This window comes from Mauremys mutica, chromosome 5 (assembly GCF_020497125.1).
Source record: "Mauremys mutica isolate MM-2020 ecotype Southern chromosome 5, ASM2049712v1, whole genome shotgun sequence".
In the NCBI taxonomy this organism is placed as follows: Eukaryota; Metazoa; Chordata; order Testudines; family Geoemydidae; genus Mauremys; species Mauremys mutica.
Window position 1 is genome coordinate 133,711,725 of NC_059076.1, and position 21,613 is coordinate 133,733,337.

At 41.7% G+C, this 21,613-nt stretch overlaps 1 protein-coding gene across 3 annotated transcripts in view; it reads right to left on the minus strand.

Moving 5' to 3' along the window:
* The window catches only part of CTNNA2 (catenin alpha 2), a 765,838-nt gene that overhangs the window by 547,478 nt on the left and 196,747 nt on the right, over positions 1-21,613 (minus strand). For all 3 annotated transcript variants that reach the window (XM_045017825.1, XM_045017826.1, XM_045017827.1), the window contains exons 4-6: positions 15,507-15,673; positions 7,825-7,944; positions 4,331-4,597 (exon numbers count right to left, since the gene is read on the minus strand). In XM_045017825.1, the coding sequence (XP_044873760.1) occupies positions 4,331-4,597; positions 7,825-7,944; positions 15,507-15,673 (554 nt within the window). The remainder of the gene's footprint in view (positions 1-4,330; positions 4,598-7,824; positions 7,945-15,506; positions 15,674-21,613) is intronic.

Genomic DNA, 21,613 nt, shown 5'->3' on the forward strand with positions numbered 1-21,613 from the left:
CATGGGTAACAAACAAGAGGAATTGGAATTGCTCATATATGAGTATAATATTGATCTAGTTGGTATTATTGACACCTGGTGGGATGATTAGCACAATTGGAATGCTATCATCAATTATTATAACATATTTAGGAAGGATCAAGTGGACAAAAGGGGAGAGGGTGTGGCTCTTGCTAGCTGACCTTACACCAGCATCCACCTGCCCCTGCCTAAGCCAGCTCCCAGCCGGGATGAGTTGCCCGGTGACCTCCTGACAGTGCTGCACAACATTTTGATTTAAACACTAGAATAAGAAAATGTACATGGCACACATTAATTGGATTCAAAACTAGCTACCTGAAGTATCAGAGGGGTAGCCGTGTTAGTCTGGTTCTGTAGAAGCAGCAAAGAATCCTGTGGCACCTTATAGACTAACAGACGTTTTGCAGCATGAGCTTTCGTGGGTGAATACCCACTTCTTCGGATGCAAGTGACTTGCATCCGAAGAAGTGGGTATTCACCCACGAAAGCTCATGCTGCAAAACGTCTGTTAGTCTATAAGGTGCCACAGGATTCTTTGCTGCTTCTATAGCTACCTGAAAGGTCTCAAAATGTAACTGTAAACTGGGAACCATCATCAAGTGGATCTGTTTCCAGTGGGGTCTAGCAGAGATCTGTTCTTAGCCCTACGCTATTTAACATCATTATCAATGCCCTGGAAGGCCAAAAAAAAAAAAAATTATCACCGATAAAGTTTGTAGATGACACAAAAATTGTGGGAATGGTAAATAGTAAATAAGACAGGTCACTGATTCAGAGAGATCTAGATCGCTTGGTGAACTGGGCTCAAGCAAACTATGCATTTTAATACGGCGAAGGGTAAATGTATACAGCTAAGAGCAATGAATGTAGGCCATACTTTCGGGATGGGGGACTATGTTCTGGGAAGTGGTAACTCTAAAGAAGATTTGGAGGTAATGGTGGATAATCTGATGAACATGATCTCCCAGAGAGACATGGTGGCCAAAAGAGCGAATGCAATCTTGGGATGCATAAACAGGAGTAGAGAGGTTATTTTATCTCCAAATGTTTCACTGGTGCAGCTGCTACTGGAATACTGTGTCCAGTTCTGCTGTCCACAATTCAAGAAGTTTGTTAATAAATTGGAGAGGATTCAGGATTAGAAAACATGCCTTATAGTGGTAGACTCAAGGAGGTCAGTCTATTTAGAGTAACAAAGGGAAAGTTAAGGGTGACTATATGTACCTACATGGGGAACAAATATTTAATAATGGGCTCTTCGATCTAGCAGAGGAAAGTATAACATGATCCAATAGGTGGAAGCTGAAGTTAGATAAATTCAGATGTGTCAGGGACCAGACCAGCTAGGAACAACTGCTGTCCTGCTCCCAGATTAAGTGCGCTGCTAGGCAACCAATGAGCCCAGCTGCATTGCCTTACACCAGAGGTTCTCAAACTGTGGTCCGTGGACCACCAGTGGTTTGCAAGCTCCATTCATGTGGTCCGCGGATAGTTCTCTCTAAGGTGCGCGCCTGGGTGGCCGCACACAAGAGAATGAAGGGCCACCCACCTAATTAGTGGAGCCGCGCAGACATGGCTCCATTAATTAGGTGCCTGGACCCTGGAGAAGACGCACATGTAAGGTGAGGCGGTGGCCTTGGGGGGAATAGGAAGTAGGTGGGAGAAATTTGGGATGTGCTGGGCTGCAGCAGCCAGAGAAAGAGGCGACTTTCCCCAGCCCCAGGGCTGTGGCCGCCGGCAGGAAATAGCCCTCCTTCCCAGCTCCGGGGCTGCTGTGGGGGGGGGGGGGGGGAGAGGGCACAACCATTTCATTAGAAAGGTAAGACTACTGATATTAAAATATGAGTTTTGTGCTTTTATTTGTAGAACTAAAAAACATTTATTATTATTAAGGTTTTTTTATATATAGGTTTTTTTATATATTTATCCAAAGCCCTTTACAATACTTAACTAATGGTACAAACAACATTTGGAAAGATCGTTAAGTGGTCCGCCAAGACCCTCAGCAATTTTCAAGTGGTCCATGGAAAAAAAAAGTTTGAGAATCACTGCCTTAGACCTCTTAGACAGCCACAACCCCTGACTGGCTGCTGGTTTAGCTGTGCTGCTTAAAAGCCTGGCCCCCACACAGTTCATAGGCTGCTCAATCCATACTAGACTCACAGCAGTGCTTGCCCTTATTCCAGTCCTTGCTCCTGCTTATTCCAGTTCCCTGCTCCTGCTTGTCTCAGCCTGCGTCCAGTGTATGATCCTGCCCGGCTCCCCAGTAGCTTCAGTGTTTTGGTTTTGAACCCTGGCTTTGCCTCTGCTGGCTTATGACTCCGGTTGACCCTCCTGTTCTGGCATTTGGCTTCTGCCCCTCTGGTACTGATAGATCAGCTTGTTTCCTGTACTCCACTCACCCTGGACCCAGCTCTAACTCATAGGTTGAACTCTTGCCTTCACCACTAGGCATGACTGCCCATGGCCTGGTTGGTGACAGACTGGAAATACAGTGTAATATTTTTAAGGGTGAGAGTAATTAATGAGTGGAACAATTTACCAAGGATCATGGTGGATTCTTCATTACAACAATCTTTAAATCCAGATGGGCTGTTTTTCTAAACAATATATTCTTGGAATTTATTCTGGAGAAGTTTTCTGGTCTGTGTTATACAGGAGGTCAGACTAGATGAACACAATGGTCCCTTCTGGTCTTAGAATCTATATTTAGAATTCAATACAATCTTGATATATTGCAGAATTAGTATGACAGCAACAGGACAAAACTCAGTAAAGACAAATACAAAATACTGCATTCATGAAGAAAAATGACAAGTACAAAACAGGGAATAATTAGCTAGGCAGTGCTGAAAAGGATCTGGGGGTTATACTGGACCATGAACTGAATGTGAACCCCTTGCTCTAAAAGTGCTAGTAACCCCTTCTAGCTTGGTGTCATTCACAAATTTGATAACCATACTTTTCACTCCATTATATGACATGAATTAAAATACTAAATAGCATTGGACCCAGGAACACATCCCTGTGGGACCTCACTAGATACATACTCCCAATTTGACTGCAAAACATTGAAAATTACTCTGAGTATAGTTTTTCAGCCAGTTGTGCATCACCTTACAGTAATTCCATCTAGACCACATTTCCTTAGTTTGCTTATAAGATCATCATGTGCGACTGCATCAAAAGCCTTAATAAAATCAAGATATAACACGTGTATTGCTTCTCTCCTATCCACTAGGCCTGGAAACCTGTCAAAGAAGGAAATTAGGTTGGTTTGGTATGATTTGTTCTTGATAAATCCACGTTGGCTATTATTCATCACTCTATTACCCTCTGGGTGCTTACAAATTAATTGTTTAATAATTTGTTCCAGTATATTTGCAGATATCAAAGTTAGGCCAACTGGTCTGTAATTCCCCAGGTCCTCTTTGTTCCTGTTTTTAAAGATAAGTACTATGTTTGCCCTTCTCCAGTCATCTTGGATATCACCCATCTTCCATGAATTCATGAAGATAATCACTAATGGTTCCAAGACTGCTTCAGCTAGTTCCTTAAAGACCACAGGGTGAATTTTGTCAGGCCCTGCCAACGAAATGATGCATCTAGAGCTCTTCCAAAAATGCCTTCTCAATGGAATTCCACAAAAATGTGATGGGGGAAACTTAGAACTAAGAAGTCATTGACAAGGCTTTAACCATGGGCTTTGTCACCGCCTCAATCTTGAAGGCAGTGGCACCCTGTCTGCACAAAAGCTAGTAGCAGCGGTCTTCTCTGAAAATATCCCTGTAGGTGAGGGGCAAGAATCTAATGAACAACCAGTTGGGCATAGCTCCTTCAACATTTCAGCGAAGAACATGTATTTCTATCTTTCTGCACTGATTTTGCCTGTGACAACAACCAAATCATCATAAATCACAGCTTTTCTTTTTCAGCAAAGTAGGTAAAGACACTCTTAAAACTCAACTCTTTAACAGAACTAAGGCAACCAGATTAATCAGACTACCAACCAACTTGAACAGTTTAGCTGGATAAGATTTTGCTGAGGCTAAGGCAAAAGAAGAGAGACTTCTTTGCCTCTGTCAGTCACAGCCGAAGAATGCAAACAATGGCTTGGAAGTTCTAGCATTCACTGAAAGCAAAAGCTATTTCTCATTAAAATTTAAAGACCACATGCCACTTGCTTTCTGCAGCCTACCAAAAGAAAACTGTGTACAAAGCAAGCATAGACTGTTCAAATTCTCTTTGACAAAAGGTACGTGGCATTTCCTGAAAGGTGTGTCATGTTGCGCACACATTTAATACTTACATCAAATTCATTTAGTGCTGCAGCAAGTTCTCCAATACCAGTGTGCCCCTTGTTCTCATCGGTTGGTGAGGTGGCCTGTGCAGCGTTAGAGATACCAGCTATTGCTTCTTGTACTTGTTTGAAGACATAATCTCTGTTGGCCCTAGTGGCTGCTACATCAGGGTGACGGAGAAACGCTTGAGATGCCGTGTACAGCATAGTAGCATTCTTCTTCAGAGCACCTCGAGCAGCAGCCATTTCATCCCTACAGTGAGGATCTTTCAGTTCCTGTACAAAAAGATACGTACACTGTACAGTTATATAATGAAGCTTTAGCATTAGAATTAGGGTGAATAGACAGCAAATGTGAAAAATTGGGACGGTGGTGGAGGTAATAGGAGCCTATATAAGGACAAGACCCAAAAATCGGGATTGTACCTATAAAATTGGGACATCTGGTCATCCTAATTAGAATATGCTACACCCACAGTTACAATGTTTATTCTTATATGCTCATAAGTAGGGCCCTGTGGTCCTGGTTCTGTAGCAATGGAATCTATCACTGAATTTACCAGTTATGTCACAACATAATGTTCCTCCTGCCCAAGAAATCCTGTTTTTTATTTTGTTTTGTTTTTCTTCTATGTTATAACAGGTCAGCCACATGGAAAAATGGAGGAAAATAAGAGGAAAACACTAACGATCTTAAAATGCGGGAAAACTTCTGGGCAAAACATCTAAAAGAACAGCAGCAAGACACACAAAAAAGATAGCATGGAATGCCAGTGGACCTCATGGGAAGAAGAAAAAGAAAGAGAGGGTGGCAATTGCCCGGAAATGTGAATATTCTTAAACACCAAAGAAATTATTAAAAAAAAAATTAAAAAATAATTGTAGAGAAAATATACAAAATATGTATGAACTAGAAACATGTGTGATGTCAAAAGAAGAAGAAAAGAATCATATCCAGGGTGGAGAAAGAAACACACACAAGGCAATATTCCTGAAAGGTGGCCTTCTCTGCAGTGGAAATTCTGTGTGTGGAAGTATATTGTTTATAAATTGTGTTGCACACTAAAAATTCTCTGTAAATTGTTTATTGAAATAATACACTGTAGAGCTATTTTGCGGCAGCAATATAATCTGTTGTTTTTTACTCTATTAGAAGGTGTGGAGACTGACTGGAAGCAGCACTGGCTGGGAGGAGGCCTAGCTATGAGCAGCCTAGTGAATGCATGTGTTTTCTCCCTCCTTTATTTCCCATCTCTACAGGAAAATCTGCTTTAAAGGTCTGTAACAGAGCAAGCCTGCTCTCATTGATTGGACTGTTTAGGTGAAAGCTATATGCCGAGTGGAAGGGAATGTATAACAGTCAGACTCTATAATGTCTGCCCCTATAAGGACCCACGGTTGCAACAATCATCAGCTTTGTGTATGCTCTAAAAGGGAAAAGTCTGACCTTCTGCACAGATATATGTAATTTTGGATGCTGAAACATTTTTGTCACTTTCAGGTCTTCTATTTTTTATTTCTTTGTTAATACAAACAATCAGATTATCTTTTTAATCATCTGATAACTAACAATGTTGTTTGTAAGCATCATAATAAATTCCTGTTCCTTCTGAAATGGAAAGACTCCTATTACATTAGGCCAGGGTTTCTCAAACAGGGGTCGCCGCTTGTGTAGGGAAAGCCCCTGGTGGGCCGGGCCGGTGTGTTTACCTGCCCCGTCCGCAGGTCTGGCCGATCGCGGCTCCCACTGGTCGCGGATCGCTGCTCTGGGCCAATGGGAGCTGCTGGAAGTGATGTGGGCCGAGAGACTTACTGGCTGCCGCTTCCAGGAACTCCCGTTGGCCCAGAGCAGCGAACCGTGGCCAGTGGGAACCACGATCGGCCGGACTTGCGGACGGGGCAGGTAAACACACCAACCCGGCCAGCCAGGGGCTTTCCCTACACAAGCGGCGACCCCTGTTTGAGAAACCCCGCATTAGACTATCAGAGAGCTCTATCCATCTGAACAACTTTTTTTGGTAAAAAAAAATGGCAATTTTTTTTCAAATAAAATATATCTAATGTTAGGCACCTAAGTATGTGGGATAATTTTCAGGAGAGTAAGGTCCTACCAACTCCCTTTGATTTCCATTAGTAGTATTTACAATTTGAGTGTGAGTTGTTGGGTGTTTTGAAAATTAGAGCACTTATGTGATAAATGAAGGGCGGGGGGGATAGCTCCCTTTTATGGACACCCAGCCAGCCAATAGCTATAAAATCCCTTTTAGTAGCTGTTCTCTAATCGCTCTACCTGTAAAGGGTTAAAAAGTCTCACTGCTATGCACAGGTCAAAGGAAGTGAGTGGGCACCTGGCCAAAAGAGCCAATGGGAAGGCTAGAACTTTTAAAATTGAAAAATGACTCCCCTTTTCTCTGTCTGTGGTTCTTCTCCCAGAGAGAGGGGGCAGGGCAGAGCTATGCTGTAAGAAGCTTGGGCCAGGTATGAAAAATCATTAGTATCAGACCTAGAAACTACTCATTTAAAACCCCAGAGATGTAAGTAGATCAGGAAATGTCTATGAAGATGTGATTAGGTTTATTCCTTTTATTTCTTTATGGTTTGTGGACTTCTCTGTGCTAACCCCAGGTGCTTTTGTTTTGCTTGTAACCTTTATGCTGGACCTCAAGAAAGCTATTCTTGGGGCTTAATCCCTGTAGTTGTTTCTTTTAAAATCTAGCAATAGCCTGAGTTCTGAGATGTGTTTTCTTTGTGGGTTTTTTTTAAAATAAAATTTACCCTTTTTAAAAGCAGAATTGGATTTTTGTGTCCTAAGAGGTTTGTGCACATGTTGTTTAATTAGCTGGTGGCCACCCTTTGTTTTTCTTTCTTAGCTCTTCCCTGGTGGGGGTGGTAAAAGGCCTTGAGGGCACCCCACAGGAAGGAATTCCCAAGGGCGCCTTCCTGTGCTCTCAGCAGGGTTCTGCACTTGGGTGGTGGTAGCATCTACCAATCAAAGGTCAGAGAAAAGCTGTAACCTTGGGAGTTTAATACAAGCCTGGAGTGGTCGGTATTAATCTTTAGACTCCTTGCAGGCCATCACCTTCTGCACTCGAAGTGCCAGAGTGGGAAATTAGCCCTAACAACTTATTTAGGTGCCTAAATATGAATTTAGAAGCCTAATTTTAGACCATTTTTGAAAATCTGTCAGTCTCTACTGACCTGGACTGGATTGAAGTCACCACTAGATAACGTAATTTCCTTGGTCATTTACTCTCTTACTCTTTAAGACAGTCTTAATTGAAGCATTGTTTTTTTTCAAGATTTTCCCTTTAAAAGAAAAACACTTCTAAAAAAAGGCAACTGTGAATTGGAAAATTAATAGGCTTAAGATATAGGTAATGACATAATAATTATTGACAGATCTGATTATGCAAAGCAGAAACAACATTTCTTTGAACATGAGAAAAACCCAGGTTATTTTATATGACTGAATTTTCACACCCACTGCTTTACAATTTACCCACCTGTTGTCTTCTGGCAGCCACATAGTTAAGTTTCACCATCTCTTTCCCAAATTCTTTAAAACGATTTGCTAGGTCTTGCTCATTTGTTGCGTTCTTCACAGCTTCCAGTGCTTCTTCTACCTAGAATTTAATATATGACATTTATTAGAGTTTTAATCTGGCTCTGTCACTTTTCCCACCTTGACCAAGTCACTAACCTTCTATGCCCCAGTTTCTCATAGACTCTCAGTTACATCAATGTACAGTAACCCTGGAGTAATTCAACTGACCTCAGTTTGGTTTAATAAAGCTAATACAAAAACTCTCTCTTAATGTTGTCCTGTATTACTTTTCCTTCTTTGCATGCCACTATAATTCATACTTCACATAACAGTCAATAGTTTAGACACTGTCTTATTCAGATATACTTCCTAGATTAAACACGTTTAATATCTGTGTCATTTTTTTTTATTGGCCAGGCTTGCCAAGGACCTACATTCAACTGTATGTAATTTCTCTGGTATCTGTCTGCATGGCAATAACTTATGAATACCATACCCAATCCATTACAAAATTTCAGAGGATATTCTAAGCATCAATGGCCTGAACTGAATTGGGGGGAAATTGGAAATCCAAAAGAAGAAAAATGGGAGGCACAAGGATGCTGTGTCAACTGATTAGCATAGCCACAACTACAATCAGCTCTGCAATTGTCTATAGAGCAACAACTGGATGATGGTACCATTAATGCCACCCAAGAAAACAATACCCATATCCAAGCTCTGCCTATCCTCCCCATGGAGTTTAATAAGTTGACACGCTGAAGGACTTATCTCCCAGACTGAAAGAAAACTAATAACTACTGTGGGAGCAAGGTGAGGGACACCTGGGGGATAGCACCCACCTCCTGGCATGGGAGGAAAATTGGGGACTCAGGTAAGGAGGAGGGGGAAGTCTGGCAAAGCAGAGATTGGAGGAGCCTGGCATGGGGGAAGTGGGAAATGGAGGCACACATGGAGCCTCCAGCAGAGACAAAAGGGTGGGAAGAAGGACCCTGGAATGGTGCGAAGAGGACATGGGGGGACACACATGCAACTACTGGTGGGGGGCAGATTGAGAGACTCTGATATGGAGGAAAGGGGCACCCAGGACCCCTGGCAAAGGCAAACTGGGGGGAGTTGCAGGAGTCCCTGGAATAGAGAGGGATAGGAGGGTGGCACACAAGGAACTTGTGGGGTGGAATGGAGGGATGTAAGGAGCCCATGACATGTGAAATAAGTCTAGTCAACAGAAATTAAGTGTGTGACCGTCCAATTGTAAATAGAGAGAACAATTTCATAACCGTGTATGTGTAGTATAGGCCTTATGTGAAAACTAAGGGTATGTCTCCTCTAGCACTTTTGTGAGTACAACTTACGTCACTCACGGATGTGAAAAAACACCCCCATAAGAGACAATAGTTACACCTACAGAAGCGCTGGTATGGACAGTTCTATGTCACTGGGAGACACTCTCCCTCTGGCAGAGCTACCACCACTCATTTAATTATGTTGGCACAGAGCAGCTACACGGGCAATCTTACAGCGGCGCTTCTGCATTGTACAGCTGTGCCACTGTAAGGTCTCTAGTCTAGATGCAGTCTAAGGCTAATTACAACATATGGGAAGAAATCAAAAGTAAAGAAAATTACACTTACTGTTGAAACTAAATGTATAGATTACCCTGGGTTACATAGCTAACATAGCATCTTTTTAAATGTAGTTAAAACAGGAGGCCCAACATGGAAAAGTAACTGTGGCATAAGAACTAGTTTGGGGCTTCATTTTCTATTTTTTCTACTGTTATCAAATGTGTTACATTTACTTTTACATAAAGAGCAGAACTTAATAGAAAAAGCACGCTCTCCATAGTGATTCTAATTTGTTCAGCAAAAGAGGTGACGATATGAAGCTCCTAGATGTATTACTAAGTGCCCACCTAGTACGGCTATCCCAAACTTACCAGCTCCAGCATAAAAGCCGCTTACCATTATGGTTATAATCAAAAGATTTAAAATGCTTTATTCATCCAGGAAATAAAATTACCTGCCCTGTGAGCAAGTGGGGCAGTGAAATTTTGTGAACCTTTTCTGTCATTTGAGAGATGAGTGAAATTCCCAGCAGAAGGTTTTAATCAGTGAATGTAGATCCATCCTGATCTGTATCAAGTTGAATTAATGACATATTTAACTGGAACAATAGATGTTGTCAATCTGGACATGCTGCTAACAGCAGACACATGAACCTTCCTTTTTCAGAGGAAAGGTTATTTAATTCCAATAGGGACTTGTTCCTAATAAAGGATTTAGAGCTCCATCTTGGTTTCTGTAAAGTCTCTGGCACCTCATCAACATCAATAACAAGGGCAGGCATCTAATTAATTTAGGCAGGGCTTAAAATATACAGGGTCTGCTTCACTGCTAACTTGTACCTTGTGTTATTTTTACCTTGCAAAGTGAATGTAAAAGGTTAGCACCAGTCCAAGTGGATAATATTCATTCTGTCACGTTTTGCACCCACTTTACACAAAGGTAAATGGCTGCACAAAGTGCAAGGCCACGGAGAATCAGGCTCACAGAGTCCTGCAGAGAAATATTTTGGCTGGCAATTTAAATGTATAGCTGTTTCCTGGAGGTGTTACGCTACATCTAACAGTTACAAGCTGCACTTTGCTTTTGTGGTCGAATCAATCTGGGCCTGTATCATCTCATTTCTAACTCATAAACTGAACAATGATGTTCAAATCCTAACTGCCATGACAGCTCACAAAATTAGTATAAAAACTACATTGTATGGTCTAATTTGTTCCTGCTATTTATCTACCACCACTTGAAATACTAACCCTCAAGCTTTTAAGCCACACAGGTATGTCTACACAGCAAAGAAGGGTCCGTGGCTGGCCTGTGTCAACCAACTTGGGTTTGCAGGGCTCAGCTGTGGGGCTGTTTCATTGTGTAGACTTCCAGAGCCTGAGCTCCAGTGCAAGTCCAAAAGTCTACACAGCAATGAAAACAGCCTCACAGCCCGAGACCTGCGAGCCTGAGTCAGCTGGCATGGGCCAGTCACAGATTTTTCTTTGCTGTGTTGATATACCCACAGAGTTCTTCTTCAGGTCTGGGAAAGGAACTCCCAGAGCCACAGCAAAATGCAAAGTGGAACAGATTGTTTGGCATAAGTAGTTAGCTCATATTGTAAGGGACCACTCAAGGTAGAGTGGCCCATTATCACCTGTGCAGTCAGAGGAGAAAAAGATGGGGTTACTGGGTTACAGATTGTTGTAACAAACCATAAATCCAGTGTCTCTGTTCAGTCCATGATTTTTTATGTCTAGCAGAGTAATGAATTTAAGCTCCCAGGCTTGTCTTTTGAAAGTGTGATACAGGTTTCCTTTGAGGATGAGGACTGACAGGTCAGATATAGAGTGATCACTTTATGAAAAGTCTTCTGCCACGGGGGATATGGTATTTATTATCTTTAGTCATTTTCCTTTTGTGAGTTAACTTCAGAGCACAAACTTCACCCACATAATTGTTATTGTGGCATTTACTCCACAATTATTACAAGACCAATATCAGAACTAGGTTACAAGCAGCTGATAGATAAACTGTTATAATTCCAAATACTTGAGTTATTTCTGCATCACCTCATCAGACATTTCTCCCTTCCAACAAAGCCACTATTGCACCACCTTTATTGGGAACTGTAAGAAACCATACATTTGATCTCTGCTGCCTACTTTGTAAAGCTATTTAAGATCCTTTGGGATGAAAGGGCCTACATGTATTATTTCTATAATACCTTGAGCTATGTAAGTTGTACTTTTGTTATAGCTCAGTGACTGATATTTTTATTTATTTTATTTTATTTTATTTTATTTTATTGAAACATGGTTTCTATACAAAACATCTTCCTATGCAACACAACTTCTCATTGTTTCAAGTAGCCCAGGATGTTGCAATGCTGAAAGCACCTTGATTCTTCTGTTAATTAGCCGAATTTATATGGCCCAAGGGACAGGTCACTATATCACTGTTCAATATATGCCAAGCATCAAGGATACAAAGTAATGTAGGGATGTAAAGCTGAGAATCCCAGCATCACAATGTATGTGTGTGTGTGTGTGTGTGTGTGTGTGTGTGTGTGTGTGTGTGTGTGTGTGTGTGTGTGTATTAGTTATTTCTAGAGATCATAGAATCATAGAATATCAGGGTTGGAAGGGATCTCAGGAGGTCATCTAGTCCAACCCCCCTGCTCAAAGCAGGACCAATTCCCAACTAAATCATCCCAGCCAGGGCTTTGTCAAGTCTGAGCTTAAAAACCTCTAAGGAAGGAGATTCCACCACCTCCCTATGTAACCCATTCCAGTGCTTCACCAACCTCCTAGTGAATTTTTTTTCCCCCTAATATCCAACTTAAACCTCCCTCACTGCAACTTGAGACCATTACTCCTTGTTCTGTCTGGTACCATCCGGTACCATGGAGAACAGTCTAGATCCATCCTCTTTGGAACCCCCCTTCAGGCAGCTATTAAATCCCCCATCATTCTTCTTCACAAGATACTGGACCTTAAATTAACATAATTTCGAATACCATCTTACCTTTTTCCACCCATTTTTGACCTTAGCTCAGTGTTTATTCTACTGAAATTGTTCAAGCTAAAACCAATGTCTTTAAAGCCTGATAAAATCATGGTGCAATTTAAGTGGCTGGGTAGGAAGGGGAAGTAATGGGATGTACAAGACAATAATGAGAAGGACTTGATTTTAAACCCAGTGTGGTATTCAATTGATTTATGAGAAAGGAATTGATTTCCCTTTCCCAGAAATGTTGGGAGGCCAAGTTCCATCTGCCTTTGCAAACAGTTCCAGTTTCCACATTCAGTAAAACCTACAATGGCCCAATGAAGTAAAGTGGAGAAAACAAATGATTTAGAAAATCAAAAAGATAATGAAGGCCAATTACAATTAACTTTATGGGGTCATTGTAGTTCCTAATAAGATTGTGCTACTTTTCATTCCAACTAGTATTTAAGAGTCAATATACCTCAGGGAAAGATTTTACTTATGCTCATATATTATTGGCAGAACTAAGTAAGTTCAGAATGAAAAAAATATGTAGGATTGACAATGACATGCAAGTCACAAATAATGCAGTATGACTTTCAAGTCTCAGGTTGAGTTTCTAGGGGTAGAAGTGAAATTTTAAAATGAGAAAATTGTCTACGGAAGCTATTGAAAGTCTTTGAATATGGATTCCTAAACTGATATTTTTCACAAAGTCACATTTGAGAATATCCTCATTCTTCAAATAAAAATGTGAGAGTGTTTAAATGAATATGCATATATTGTTACGATTAAACAGTAATTAATTGATATATATACTCACACACACACACACACACACACTTTAATATTAATGCTAGCAGTAAATGATATAATCTGATAAAGTGATTAACAATCTTTCTGAAGAGTACATTCACAATTTGATTAAAATGCACTTCTCTCCATAAAGACTGAAGTGCAACTCACTGCCTTGACGTGATTTCAAATTAAAACTGATGATAGTACATTTTACGGTGCCTCTTGGATAAATCACCTCTTATAACAAAGTGATTTTAATTAATTAATTTTCAGAGTACCTGAAGTTAAAATCATTGCATACTTTAAATCAGTCTTTGTACATTAGTTGAAAGTTGATATTAATGCTGTTCCACGTGTGACAACTACCACCATCGATCTTTGGCCTTTTAATGCCAAAAAGTGGCCTAAAGCTACTTTGGTCTCAAAAATAATAATAAGGTGCAAATATTTGCATTGCCCGTCTCTCAATTGGAAAGTAAAAATAATGAGTGTTCTTTTAAAGCTGTAAAATTAATGCAAAATGATCAAATGCAAAGTTAAACTTTCAAGTTCTTAAACACAATCTTAACAAAAAGCACAGGAGACAAAAATACATAAAAATAAGGGTGCAGGTTCATTGAAATAATTTCTTGGATGATTTGCAAAAGCTACAAAGTATGTTGATATATGCTGGCTTGAGAATCCACAGAGACAAAATGATATGAGAAAATTACTAAACAGCTCCCATTTACAAAAGATCATTTGGAGAATGCTACTCTAAGCAGTATATCATATTACTTCCAACAAAGGAATTTATCAACACAGAAAGCCAAAAATATCTGGATTCTGCTCAGATACAACAACAAATGAGCTCTTCACCTTTGAAATGGTCTGGATAAGAATTTGAACTGTAGTGTACACATAGGCGATCTCTTACTGTTAAAATTAAGAGTTAGAAAGTCTCCACTGACCAAGCATTATCTGAATTAGAATGCTGTTCATTATTAAGTTGAAAAAATGAAGGGATATTCGAGAGTCACACTGCTTACACAGCACGTAATCACGGGGCAATGTGCTGACATTTTACTACGATAGCACTGCATTCATTAGAGCAGTGCTTTCTAGCATTTGTACAGAAAAGCATTTGCCATTTTTCATTGTAGACTCTGTTTTCAAAGGATTAAAATGTGTCTCTACAATCTCTTCCAGGCTAAAGGTTCTCATATATCTCTGCAAGAGAACAATATCTACAATTTACAAAAAGAGGGGAGGGGACAGTACCTTTTGGGCCATTTATCAATAAAATAAACAAGGTTTTAAACATTATGAATATGCATTTTTACACCTAGGGTCAGGGCCAGCTCCAGGCACCAGCGCAGCAAGCAGGTGCTTGGGGCGGCCAAGGGGAAGGGGAGGCACGTCGGGCTCTTCGGCGGCAATTCGGCAGCTGTCCCTCTCGGAGGGAAGGACGTGCCGCCGAATTGCCGCCGAAGAAGAAAGCGGCGTGGTGGAACTGCCGCCGATAGCGATCGCGATTTGTTTGTTTTTCCCCGCCGCTTGGGGCGGCGAAACCCTGGAGCGGCCCTGCCTAGGATGGTGGTTGTTTTATTATTAAGTATTATTATTTCTTCTTCTTCTTCTTCTTCTCCTCCTCCAGATTAGTAAAAACTGGCCATGTGATAAAGACCAAGAGAAAAAGCATTCATTAAGCTGGGTAGTGACAATTACACAACACTGTGTTGTATGCCTTTGCAGACAGTTAGATAGGCAGCAGCAAAAGCAGATTACAAATCTACAATAAATCATTTGCTAAACTACATGTCCTCTCTGCTATTTTTTTTTCATTTTTGAATACTCATTAGACACATACCCTGCTTCTAATCCCAATCAATGTTCCACCCTTGTGATACATTCAGTAGTCATAGAGAAGCACCTAACTGACACTGCACAACAAAACTGTAGTACTTAAATTCTGCCACAAGATAGCAATACTCTACAACTACTGTGCATTATTAAACCACTGGCATGAGCTCTATTGTGATTTAAATGTGGCTTTTAGTCCAGCATGGTACACAATAGCAGTACAATCTATCAGAAGTACCCAGCAATGCTGATTTTAACTCTCCAGGACATTAATTCATTTAGATTGAAACATAAGGGTCTAAAAAGTAGAAATGTATTATATTCTAGTTCCACTTTAGTGCTTCTACAAGAACAGCAACTACAAAGACAATAGAAAACTTATAAACAAAAGCCCAAGTTTCACAATTTATAATTCAACACATCTTAAACAAAGAAAACAGTGTAGAAAATTAAAAAGTCATACAATTTTCAGGTGGGACAAAAGCCTCATGACATCAGCCATATCAGCCAGGATGAGTAAGCGAGTAACAGCCGACAGCAAGGCCCGAGCAGCCCGCACCATGGTGCCTCGTTTCACAGAGGAACATGGATCATCAGCAAACTCCGAAGAGGCAATTCTCATTGTTTCACCTACAATACAATAAAATAATTTTCATTACACAAAAGGTTTTACATTTACACCACCCAGAAAAACAAACAATTCCCTGAACTAATTAACTGTTGCTAGCCAGGAAGGAATTTAGTTTTTGGTTTTGGTTTTGCAGTAGTGGGTTGCTGAAGAGAGGAGTTCTGTGCAAAGTGTTTTAGAATCCCAAAATGACCTGGGACGATCAGGTCAATTACAGCAAGCTGCACAGGAAGTAGTTATGCATTTGGCAGACTAGGCAGCAACCTTCTCCACGCAGACTACACTCCCTACTGTTCTTCTCCCATTGTATTAATCTCTTCTGTTTCTATTGCAGCATCCTGCTGCAGAATAAGATACCAAGACAATATTGTTGAATACCCACCTGTAGATATTCACCCTAAGGTTAGAGAAGCTGCTATTGGAGAGCTGAAGGAAACATAAAACTCACCTCCTTTTATGCTTGGATGGACAGAGTCAGAGACGCATTATGCTGATTCCAACTGAAATATGCAAAATTTCCTCTCATAAACAGATTTTCTAATCTACTCCCATTGTAGTTATCTTTCCCCTATGAAGGTCTCCTATCCTAATATCATAAAAGTCACCACCTTCTATGGAGACTCACCAATCCACTCACTCTCTGCTCCCAACTTTCCCTCCCATTTCTACATTACTTCTTGACCAGCCCCCACTCCAATTATCCTCCCAAGTTTCTACCCCCCATTTGCTCCTGGTGCCCTGTTCACATGGACAGAGATCCTGATCTGATCTTCCCCCCACAGCTATCAATCCTGTTTATAGATTTCTCATGCCATTACAATTACTTGTACAGACGCCCCCTGGGTTACGCAAAATCCCTGTAATGAACCCACTTCTCCAGTCCTCCCTCTGCAGACTCCCCATCCTAATCTACACTTGTTTCACTTAAGACACTTCTCCCAATGGATTTGACAGAACTCTCTCTTTCTTTAAGCTACTTGTTAGAGACTTAAAACATGGAGGACAAAGTCCTTTGCTTACAGCACATGGATTTATAGTATCATTTGTTAAGCTTCATTCAATATGCTAAAATAAGGCTTTTGATCATTTTTTAAATTTTGTTTAGTGTCTGGATAATGTAATAACATCACTTATTATTATTAGTTATGGTATTATTATTAATAATTATTATTATATTATTATTATTTTATTAAAGTGCCAAAACTGTTCTAGGTGCTTAACAGGCTACTGACATCAGATCTGAAGAAGACCTCTGTGGAACTCAAAAGCCTGTCTCTTTCACCAACAGATGTTGGTCCAACAAAATATGTTACTTCACCTGCCTTGTCTCTCTACTAAGACTAAATCTTTTAGAATAGAGGACGAGAGTTTATAGTAAGGCTCCGTGTTTGTCACAGAGGTCATGGATTCTGTGACTTTTCATGATCTCCGTGACTTCTGCAGCGGCCCTTGCGGCTGGCCCAGGAGCCACCTAAGCAGCTCGGGCAGCCCCTGGGCCAGTCGCACCAGCTCCTGCTGGGGCAGTCTCAGGACCCCGTGCCCTCCAGCAACAGGAGTTTGGGTGTAGGGAGCCTCAGGGCTGGGGACTGAGGTGCAGGGTTGTGCTTACCTGGGGGGGGTCCCCTGGAAGGACGACAGGAACTCCCCTTCCTCAGTTCCCAGCTCCACGTGCACCACCCCGACAACTCCCATTGGCCATGGTTCCCAGCCAATGGGAGCTGCAGAACTGGGGCTAGGAGTGGAGCAGAGGAAGCACGTGGAGCTAGGAGCTGGAGATCGGAGCTTCCCAGGAGCCAGGTAGGGAACAGCCTTGCCAACTCCCCCCACTCCCCAAGTACCCAGGCTGCCCCCCCAGTATCTGTGGTGCCCACGCTGCCCCAAGCACCCACGGGGCCCCCCTGAGTGGCACCACCCCTGAGTACCAGCAGTGCCCCCGGGCCGTCCTCCCAAGTCCCCCCCCCAAGTTTTAGTCAGGGGTGTATAGTAGAAAGTTATGGACAGGTCACAAACCGTGAATTTTTGTTTACTGCCTGTGACCTGTCCATGACTTTTACTAAAAATACCTGTGACTAAAACGTAGCCTTATTTACAGGCACTGTGGGTAAGACAGCACTTGGAGAAGAGGATTAAGGCCATGGTGGATGAAGGTATGGAGGTAAATATGGAAGAAAAAGATGAAGGGAATGGTTTGTCATATAGTTTGGGTGGAAAGGAAGGAATGACAAGGACAGGAGATGGTAGAGAGATTATTGCAAAGATATAGGCAGGAGTTCAATTGTGAAAGGCCTTGAAAACAAGAATCATGGAGTCCTCTGGCAGCTTGTAGAGGAATTTGACCAACTCATCCCAAGTATAATAATCATAACAGGGCAAAAGAGCTTAATGATTCACTATGCATAGTGGTAACCCTGCATCTGACTATATATTTCTGCCAAAAATATTTTTTTTTGGCATCTTCGTCTTTGGGAGCAGCTTTTGCTCTACTTTGGCTGTGTCTTTCATTTACTGCCACTGTCCCAGGGAGCCCAGTGGGGTGTGCTGATAAAAACAGTTTATACTCTTGTGAAGGAATTTGGTATTTGTGTTACATGCACAGCGCTACCAGTATGAGGGATCATGGAGTTTTCCCTAACGCTTTTATAGGCTGCATACTTGCCTCTTTATAGGGAGAGCAACCTTCCCTGACATAGCGAGGTGTAATATGTCTATGAGATTGTGGGGATTTTCCTCCACAAGCTCCATCTGTACTCCCACAGATACAGCCCGGAGATCCTGATAAGACTCAAAATCATCTGGTACCAGAAAAGACTCTGGTACAAGGGCCTTATGAGGTTAAGAGGACGAGGTGTTCAGAGGAGGCAAGTTAGAACCCTCCTCAGGCTGGTCTTGCACTGTTGATGCTGGAGGCGTGTCTGAAGCAGGCAACAGGAAGTGTCACTTTTCTTCATCCCGCAGAAGCTCAATACCGACGTTGAGCAGTCTATCATTACCTCACGGAGAAACATCACCCTTCAATGGTTGCCTGGCATTGACTTTGGATGGTCTTTCAGTACCAGGCAGGGAGACTTTCCTTCTCAGGGACCAATTTCTACAGTGCAATGCAGACAAGGATCTAGGTGCAGGTGTCATCTCCATGGTACCCAGTAAGGCCAATGATGGCTGGTACTGTACAAGAGGCCAATTGCGTCTAGACCAGGCACTCCATACTCTCAATTGGCAATTCTCAGGATGACTCAACAAGAGTAGAGATGATCCCTGGAGGAAGCCCTGGATTCCCTGAAGTTTGAGACTTAGGAACCTGTTTCAGACTCTGAGGAATATGGTACTCCAAAGGCCAGGATGGAGCAGTACCAGATGGCACAACAAGATATTGGGATCATGATCTACATGGGACATGGGCCTGCAGTTCTGGAGCCAACACCATGGGCTTCCTAGATATCAGTAATGTGCCTTGTGGCAGAGTGGTTAACATTGAACTCAGAGCTGGCACTGAGATTGCTGGAAGTGGTGCCAGCCCAGAAACCACTGGCACTGTTGCAGATCCCAACATTGAAACCAACATGGGCACATGTGACAGGTCTGACGAGTACTATCAGCCTGAATAATCATCAAGAGCAGTACAGAGAGGCTCAGCAGATTCTGCACAGCTGTGTATGCTTCAGAGGCGATTGGTACTGAAATGGGCCTTTGCTCCACTGCAAGCCCGAGGCAACAGCTTCAGCATGTGCACCAAGGAAGTAGCCGGGCTCAACAGTCCCGGCACAGGAACTAGAGTCACTGGCTTTAACCTGGTTGAGCCACTACGATGAGGTAACAGGGAGCAGCAGGCCATAGAAGGTGCTCAACCTTTGGTACTAGAGTGGCTAAGTTTTGTAGTTGAGGAGTGCCAAGTACTTTGAGGATATAGAAATCAATCTCTTCTTTGGCTTCAGGGCCAAGGATGCTCCATGCACTTATAACTCTTTGAGACTGTCCTGGCAAAGAGGCTCTCTTCATGACTCTATCCCCAGGTAGGGCTGGGGGGAGTACTCCTGGACACAGAAGAGTGGCATCCATGAAGATGTACCTGAGGCGTTCTTCTCTCTACATCTTATTTCTTGTCTTGAAGCCCCAGCAAATCAAAAACCTATGCCTAATATGACCCTCACCCAAGAACTTCAGGCAGCAAGAGTGTGGGACACTCACAGGCATTGGTTTGTGATATCCTGTTGCCGGATTCATTGACTAGTTATTGATTATATTGATTTTTAAGAATTTCCAATTAGTCACTGATTAAAATTCTACAGATTAAAAGGTTCTAGTTGCAGAAGCAGGCACAACAAAATTAAATTCTATGTCTGGTTGAAAACCCTGGCATGCACAGAGACACTCATGCTGAGGGTGAAGCAAAAGCTTTAAATACTTTTATTAGCATAATTAGTAAAAATACAAATGCTCCAACCCGAATGATAATATAGCTGTAGTGAAGAATGAAGACAGCGTCCAGCATTATCTCTAACACACACACTCACAGCCTTATCATGTAAATGTAGAGGTGGGGAGACAGTTGATGTTGTGCGAGGGTCCTATCCTGACTATGGCATTTTAAGCGAGTCTGATGGTCAAGATCTCAAAGCTTACAAGGTGGTTTGGCCAATTATAGGGTCTGGTACCTGCCATGAATATTTATATGGATGCTCGGCCTCCTTTGTCCATAATTAACTTCCTCACCCTAATAATGATGAGGTGCCCTTAACCTATAGGTTAGTATATTAATGATCTCAACCCATTATCACATATGTAAATTTGTTGCCAACACAAGTTGTGGTTATACTTTTGCAGATGTTCCTATCCTAAAATATCCAAAAGCTGGTATCAGTTCATATTCCTGTGGTTACCTGGCTTAATTTTATACAAAATTCCCCAAAATGTGATATTCCCAGTTCTCCAATAACTGAGGGTCATTACTGGGTAACTCACTTATGCTAAGGCTCATAGGCCTCAAAGCCTTATGTTAACTACTTAAGGTAAATATCTTACAGAGGGTCGGCCTGTAGGTGTCCTCTGTTAACAACAAAAAATACCTTTAATCTAGGTCTATGGGCTACAACCCAGAGAAGGTTTTGTAGCCAGGGGATATTGGCATAGGCTCCCCCAGTACCAGGCAAAGCTCAGAGTCCACTGACAGTGGACAACTGGTAAAGAAAAAAGAAGAAAAGAAAAAGAGGTTCAAGGACCCCAAAACGAGTGCCATTAACTAGCTAACAACAACAACTAACTAAAAACGGCACATTTGCTGAAGGAATGACCACCACCAATGGTAAGAAGAAACTGAAGGATTGGTGATGTGTGTCTGCCCTTTATACCTTCAGCTCAGAGCACAAGAAACATAGGGCACAGGTGTAGCTGACCCTACCTCTGGTACCAATGCATGAGGTGAGCATTCACTTGGGGAATAGACATATACAACTACTCAAAGAAGAATGGAGGACGCTGGCATAGTGGGGTGGAGAAAAAAGTACATGATCCCACACACTCACAGTCAGGGAGAGGTTATTTCCTGGTTAAAAGATCTATTTCTGTAAACACTTATGAACATGAATAATTTTACACTTACATGAAAATACCCATTTATACAAAATTAGGATCCATTGAAATCATCACTCAAAAGAATGTGTAATTAAAAGTCTCTTGCAATGCTAAATTTGACTATAAAGCAGCACTCAAAGTACTCAAGTTGGGGATCTGTTTCACGGATTAAAATGGATTGGATCAAAAGGGTCACAGCAGTGTCAAATAAAGAGAGCTCTCAGAAGAGCCGTTTCCTGGTAAGAGGGCTTTAAAAATGCAATTGAACAAGCTGTCCATTCTGCAAAAATTTGTCATGAAATCATGAATTGCCATCAAAAGCAATGACAGCACTTACTAAAAACTGCTCATTGTTGTCAAATGAAAAACAATGA